General features: G+C 42.8%; 1 protein-coding gene across 1 annotated transcript in view; it reads right to left on the bottom strand.

Moving 5' to 3' along the window:
* PEX14 (peroxisomal biogenesis factor 14) overlaps positions 1-7,933 on the bottom strand; it is a gene marked incomplete at its 5' end in the record, with an annotated part of 38,288 nt that overhangs the window by 13,544 nt on the left and 16,811 nt on the right. The window contains one exon of the mRNA XM_009079975.1: positions 895-1,017. Coding sequence (XP_009078223.1) covers positions 895-1,017 — 123 coding nt within the window. The remainder of the gene's footprint in view (positions 1-894; positions 1,018-7,933) is intronic.

The raw sequence follows: 7,933 nt of genomic DNA, 5'->3' as shown, positions 1-7,933 counted from the left end.
CTGCTGTCACCCCTCAGATTATTTAAGATCAGAGAGAGAAAACTTGTTAAAATTAAGGATCCATATTAAGTGTTCATTATTATTTGTAACCTGACAGCACTCCCAGAACTCATTCATACTGGGGGTGCATTGTGCCAGGCCTTAAACTCACACACACAGGGAGTCACAGGCTAAATCCTGAAGAGTTTATATCCCAGCTTGCTGCTCATGCAGTCAAGGGACTGTTCAAGCCTTTAGCTGTCAGAGTTCAAGGAGCGTCTGGATGATGCTCTGGGTCATATGGTTTAGGTTGTCCTAAATTCTTATGGGTCCCTTCCAACTCCAGATACTCTATGAACTGATGTTCATAGAACAGGAAATGTGCCTGACTAGTTAAGAAAATAATTATTCTACCTCATACAACACTCTGTGATGGTGTCCAACAGTTTACTGAACAGTGTTCAGTAAACTAAAATTCCAATAGTGTTGTGCTTTCACAGCACCTTCTGTCCAAGAATCTATCAGCTCTATCATGACTTCAGTGGTAGGAAACCCTACTCAGGAAGTTTTCAAAGGGAAGACTGAGTCCTCTGTTGACTAAATGCTTCTTTCACATCCTCACAGTGGGTCAGAGTCTAATTTGTATTGACTATACACCTTCAGGTCAAGAGGTGTCACAGGCTAGCGTGGATGATGTTTGTTTGTAGACAGTGATCATTTGTATCTCATTTTCCTTGTGGAACATGATCTTGTCACAGGCATCAACAACCACGAAGTGCATTTAAAGCAACATCTGGTGTCCAATTCTGACAGAAGTATGGCAATAATTGGACTGAAATCTCGGACACGACACAGGAATCTGTGCAACTGATGCAGAAAGCAAGAGGAGCAGATATTTCTCAAGGTGTTACTTACTATACACCACGGGGTGAGGGGGCTGAGCTGGCACAGGGTGTGTAGAAGGACCTGGGGACTGTGGCTCATCCGTGCTCGTGCCTGACTGCTGGAAAGCCAAGTCGATTTCTTCATCTGTCAGGCCTGGGGGAGCAGAGGAAATGAAATCAGTTTAGCACCTTTACCCACTTGATGCATAATTAAATTCTCAAGCCAGGCAGAACCCTTTCAAGCTGCAAAGAATTTTGGCACTGACTGGAGCAGTAATGCCTCCCCAATTTTGGATTCACTGGAATGTCTCCCTCTCTCTTTCTCTGTTGCAATTTAACCTTAAGCGACAGAATATTAGCCTCAACGCTGCTTCCAAATGTGGCTCATTCAATTTCCTTAATTTATCCTTGAGTTTATTGCTGCTTTTGAAGTAGCTTTCTATTGCAATTCTCCATTCTTCCCCCGAAAAAAAGATACCATCAACTGCAAATGTGGCTCATTTTAATCTGTAATGGTGTAAAAAAAAAAAAGAGGGGAAAAAACTAACAATAATGCATGAAAACAGACAGGGAAACAAAAAACTAATTATTGGGTTAGACGACTAATTAGTCTAGATCGTTTCCGAAGACGGGAATAATTTGCTTTATTTTATGACAAATGCAGAAATAAAAAGGAAAAAAAAATCAGGACTGACTGTGATTAGTATGAATGGGACACAGAATGTAAGGAGGAAATAAAACTATAACAAAACAGATCAAAACAAGGCCAAGCCCAAACTTTCAGCCGGGTTGCCCTGGCCTATTGCTGTGTGATTAGATTGCCCCAGGGCAGCCTGGCTGGTGTTTCACACAGAGCTGCAGAACACTGCACACATGGTACACGTCGGTGTGGTGGCTCCTGCCACCAGGAAACGCCAGGATGACCATCTGTAATTGGCCACAACATCTGGAAAGGATTTGGCCAACAAGGGGAAAAGCAAAGCAGCTAAAGGATCCACGGTGACCAGCATCTGTGCAGAAAGAAGCACAGCTGGACGACTTTTTCCAACAGCAGAAAACATCCTCTAGGAAAAGGATTTAGTGCTCAGATGGCAACCATGAAGTGGGACCTGGGCAGCTGTGCATTATTTGTTGTGTGACTCTCCTGCACAGAAGCACAGCAAAGTGTCCCTGCTACAAGGACACTTAAAGGGATTCAGGAGCTTTCACTGCACATGCAGAAAGGTTGGAAGTGAGAATATGGATTTAAGGAAAGAGATCTGGAAGAGAAGAGGCTGCTCACTTGGTTCTCACACAGCTGTTCTAGGGACTGAGCACAGTGAGAATGGTATGAACAGGACAGCAGTGGGGGGATAACTTCCCTCCATCATCCTCACTTGAGATCCATGAAGCACTGCTGGTAGATGAAATTCCTGAAGTTAATCCTTTAAAACACTCATCTTTTTAACACTACAGAGAGAGACAATACAGGAAATGACCAGGCTACTGGATACAATAGCTAAGCTTCAAGAAATTTTTTCAGGATCTTTAACTTCACTGCATACTTCAAATAATCTGTAGCACAAATGACATTGCCAGAAATAAATACACAAGTCAGGCTCAGAACTGTTATTTAATATCATAAGCACTACCACACTGCTTGTGGTATTCAGAAGGCTTCTAACTATTAACAGATCCTCTCCCTGCTCCTGTGAGCACATGGGATCCTGTGAGCTCCTGTGAGCTCCTATTCTACCCACTCTGCAGAGCAGATACTGATGCACAGAGGAGTTTGGTGATTTCTCTAACAATAGAACATTGTCAGTGTCATAAATAGTCTCAGAAATCTGAAATTCCTGATCTTCAGTCCTGCAGTCTGACAGAATCACCCCCTGACTTGTATTTGCTACATGCCTCAAACAGTAAGGAACCAAAACCACACATAGCAATATGGAACAAAACCTGCAGTGAGAGTAATAAAAGGCAGATGAACACAACTCTGCCCTAGTCACAAAAGCAATATTTATGGTGTCTAATCCATGTTAAAAAGCAAAGTCCTAATCAGAAAGAAACTCTTTTAACCAGCTCCTAATTATCCAATGTAGGAGAACACATAAACAGATGCCAACGCTGCAGATCACCAGCAACTATGGGATTTCATAAAGAGAGAGACAATATGAGCTGCTGCCTGCAAACGTGGCTCCCACTATAATAGGGCATTTTGTTCTATTCCCAGGCAAAGACAGCAAATCTGATATTATTTAACACTTAGAAACATCAGAAGTAATGGAGGATCCTAACTTCATTCTGCAAAAAGAGTAGAAAACAATGTCATTGTTCCCTAACCATAGTGCCCCTCTATTCTCATCCTCTTTGAGAATAAAAACTACAATCTTTTGCAGATAAAAATGCACATCTCGGATTGATCTGATCTTGCCAACTAGGGACACTCAAGTATCACTGTTTCCATTTAAACCCTGCTGTGCTGTGAAGACAAAGCTGATGTGAATGACACAATGATGGGAAACCTTTCACATCTGAATTCCTGCTTTGAATCCTGTGCAAAGCAGTGCAAGTTACAATTATTAGTACTTCCCTGGACTATTCTGCTGCCCAATGAAGTGGTCCTGGTGCCATTATACAGAAGAACATCACAACTATATCCCTTCTTAATTACTAGAGAAGGCTGGGAGTGTCATCCCCTTGGAACATCTCTTTGTCCATGTGGACAAGATGCTTTTAAGGCCCTGTCTTGGCCTCCCAGCATCAAGGGAGAAATCTCCCAGAGCTGATTCCTTAACCACACAAATGGAGAAAGTCTGCACTGTGGAGACTCAGTGAGGGCACAGAGTCACCTATGTCTTCAGAAATCTACCTGTCTTCTTGCCTGTCATTTCTCACACCCAGCAGCAAAAATGGACAAGATATTTGAAGACTGCCCTCAGAGAATTACAACCAGCTCATCACAATTCCCTTTGGACTGAACTCTTTACAGATTCACCACCTAAATACATGTGCAGCTCATACTGCACATAGTACAAACTTCCCATGCCCCAAATTAGTCAATCTCAATATATTAATCACAGAATCATAAAATCATCCGAGTTGGAAAAGACCTCCAAGATCATCAAGTCCAACCCTACCGTGGTTACTAGACCATGGCACTAAGTGCCACATCCAGTCTCAGCTTAAAACCCTCCAACTCTCTCTGTAAAAAATCTCTTCCTAATAGCCAACCTAACCCTCCCCTGGCAGAGCTTGAGTCTGTGCCCTCTGGTCCTGCTGCTGGTTGCCTGGGAGAAGAGACCAACCCCCACCTGACTCCAACCTCCTGTCAGGGAGTTGCAGAGGGTGAGAAGGTCTCCCCTGAGCCTCCTCTTCTCCAGGCTGAACACCCCCAGCTCCCTCAGCCTCTCCTCATGGCACTTGTGCTCCAGTCCCTTCCCCAGCCTCGTTGCTCTTCTCTGGACCTGCTCCAGCCCCTCAATGTCCCTCCTGACCTGAGGGGCCGAGAACTGAGCACAGGATCCAAGGTGTGGCCTCACCGGCACCGACTCCAGGGGAAAAATTACATAGAAATTACACAGAAAATTGGGAATTTCTAAACAAGATCAAATGTCATCTGTTCCAAAACCTCCCCTTGCTTTATTTTATCACACTCCTTCCAACACTGCACTATATGAAAGTATCCATGGTCCATCATGGTTCTAATCTAGCAGGAAGTTAGCAACCCAAACCCAATACCCCTTTCTTTGGATGCAAAAGCAGTGCCACAAAAACTGGAGCTTTGTGCCTAATGTAACTCCCAACTAGGTATGTCAAGACAATCACCTCAGCTCAAGAGAGGAATCGCTCTAAATTCACTTTCCAACACTTTGGAAAACAACCATTTCAGTTGTTCTGCAGTTACAGCAAGATCAAGCCCATGCAGAATGCAAAAGGTTAAAAGGAACAATAAAGGAAACTGCCAATTGTAAGTGAATTATATTTGGCTTTGAAAGCTGAGCCACGGCTATATTATAAAAGGCATCTCTTTGCGTTGTTTACCATCACCCTGACTAATGCAGACCTTTTTTTTTGTTTTAAATAATCTCATGCAAATTAGACACACACTTCCTTCCAGTTGATTGCTATCTGCAAGGAATAATCTAACCGCAGAGGGTACCGAGCAAGGACTGAGCTGAGGAGAAGGATGCACGGAAACTGTCTTCAGAGCCCTACGGAATGCAAACCTGTTCCCTTCCCCCAACCACCCGTCTCCTTCCTCTCCAGCACCACAGCCACTGCAAAGAATTAGTCAGAATTTTCACAAAGCCTTAAAATTTCCTTCTCAGGCCTCAGGGTGTTGATTTGAATAATCCAGTACCCAAGGTTGGTGTGCACTCCAAGGCTCCTGCTGACCCTCTCTGGTGATTGTCACTGCTGCCATTCCATTTGCAGGGATCACTCTGCAAATTGTAGTCAAACACAGAATCAGAGCAAGCCAGAGAATTAAATGGGTTGTCACAAACATCTCTTTGTGCCTGCACCTCGGGTGTTGTGCAAAAAGCTCCTTTGCCCAAGAACTTTTATGACTTGACTGCCTGTTTATGTCCTTTTACAGTATCTATTGCTATTTAATATAGGGACCTCCTGTACATCAAACCACTGCTCCTCTTATGGCCACTCTGAAGTAGAGCAATACTCAGAGTATTTACAGCACTCTCACCCATATTTCACAGATGAGGAAGAAGTGAGACATACAGATATAGGAAGTGCTCCAAGGTCAGAACTGAACCTCTGACAGTCAGAAAATAAAACCCAAGAGATGTGAGTCCCAATCCATTGTTTTACCTATTTTCTGGTAAAATACAGTAGCAATAATTGCAATGCAAAACACTTGCATGAGCTTAACCAGACAAGCCACTAAGTTTTTCCTTCTCTGACACAGGCTCTGACATTTCGGTGACAAACCTTTTCCCATCCCATGCACTGAGGATATATTTTTCTTCATTATATTCCTCCTTGCACTGCTCAGTGCAGTAATTCATGCAAGACTTTCACAACCTGAATGCAACAACAGTTTTAGGGAGAAAATTGCTGTTTAGGTGAAATTCTGCCATAATAGGGAAAAGTGGGGGAAAGAATTCAGTTCCTTTTGTGGCTTTCCCAAACCAGCTCTTTCACCACTCTGAGAGACCACCCTGGAGCAATCCTCACACCTCAGGGGGACAAAAGGCAGGGAGGGCTGCAGGGCAGGGGGCGGCAGCTGCTGTTGTTTTCCACACACTTGCTATTAAGAAGCAAACAAAATAGAACAGGACAACTTGTTTAGCTACAACAAACTACGTGACCACCTGAAGTTAGTGCCTGGTATGGTATGACTAAAAGGAAGATCTACTGGTAGGTACCCTGAAATGACATTACACTGCTGTTCCTGGAAGCCACTGAGTCAACTCTGCTCAGAAAGAACATGGCCACATTTTAAAAGAATCATCATAAAATCCTTCTGGGATCTGATCCAGACTAATGATTCCACCTGTTCAGTCAGTTACATGCAGTGCTGGGTGACTGTTATCAAATGTTTGTCCTATATCCTGCTCTGTGCTTAGCTGAATGGATTTCCCAAAGGTCAAAAAGGCAAAGTCTCCTGATCCATTTTCTTTCACACACAGGTCACTCACAAGGCTGAGCCTGATCTGAACAAAACCTAAGCTTTTGGAAACATTACTCTGATTTTTTTACCCTTCATTTACACTGAGAGACTGGATTTGAGTGTAAACATCCTTCTGCTGCACTTCCAGCTCCAACTTTAGCAAAGGAACCCACACATCAAAGGGATATGGACTGGTCTCAACTACCAGGCTGAAAAAAGTAGAAATAAAAGTCATTTGAAAAGTTGCTGAAAGGGCTTTGAATTCTTACAGCTATATTCATCCACGAGACTGTTAATTATGCAAGTGCAATCTTTAAGAAACATGATATACATTAACCCATCAGGGTGACTAACCAGCAATCAGCACTGCTAAAGGTGCTCCAACCTCAGCTGCACAACATTGAAAAAAGGAAGGAAAATCTGACAGAACAATGCTAAGAAGTACAGTGAAAGCACCGGGAAGGAAAAGGTTAAAATAAAAAGTATTTTGGCACAACAACTACAAATAAATAAATAAAGACACCCAGCAGCAGTTTCTCTTCCTGGCCAAGCTTTTTGGAGTCTCTAATAAAATGAAGTGTAATGGAGGAGAGGAGGGCAATGTCAGAGGGTGAGGGTTTGGGAGAGAGGTTGTTAAGTATCTCCCTCTCCTCAGCTGTGTTTACTCCATTTACAGGACCTCGGGTGATTGATAGACAGACAAAAGAAAAGCAAGCAGATAGTAACCCCCCTCCAGGAGCATCACCAAAGGGGATAACTCCTGACATCATCTCCAGCCCCAAACTCTCCTTAGCCACTTGTAATTAAAAAGACAGAGCAAGATATGCAAACCAGAGGGAAAAAAAGTAAAAGAGGATTTTTTTCTATTATTTATTATTAACATTTTGTTGGAACAGTGGAGTGCAATAAGGACTCTGAGAGCCGTTAAAAGTCGTCGGGTGACCTGCAGACCCCTATTTCCCAGAGCCTTGTATAAAATTGAATTTTTTAAACATAAATTACACGTAATGACGACACTGTAAAAACTAACAGTAATGGAAAGCTGTGCTGTATTTCATTAGCCTGTATTATTCCGTGCCACCTGATCCAGCCGGGCCTTGTTTATGAGTTAGTGTGTTAGCAGATGCCGATGGAAGCATTTGCTTCGACCTTGCTCTTCTCATTGGGGCATGAAATTACGACGGCAGCACCTTGATATTACAGCCATAAATACAGTAAACTGCAAATTTAAGCCAACGGCTCCTATTGTCTCTGAACATAAAGCTGATCGGTATTTATTTAAAAGGAGAACGAAAAAAAATATTATATATCACCTTGTTTATGGGTCCAGTCCCCCCCCCTTCCCCTAATCTGCCTTATTCACTTGGTTAAATACTAAACAAACAAACTAAATCCTCCCTATTTTCTACTGATTAAATATTCTTATGAAATGAGTATTGTCTTCGGAAAAGTGGAT

This window comes from Acanthisitta chloris, unplaced genomic scaffold (genome assembly GCF_000695815.1).
Source record: "Acanthisitta chloris isolate BGI_N310 unplaced genomic scaffold, ASM69581v1 scaffold37768, whole genome shotgun sequence".
Lineage (NCBI taxonomy): Eukaryota > Metazoa > Chordata > Aves > Passeriformes > Acanthisittidae > Acanthisitta > Acanthisitta chloris.
The sequence above is the reverse complement of the archived record's forward strand: the minus strand, read 5'-3'. Positions and strand labels throughout refer to the sequence as shown.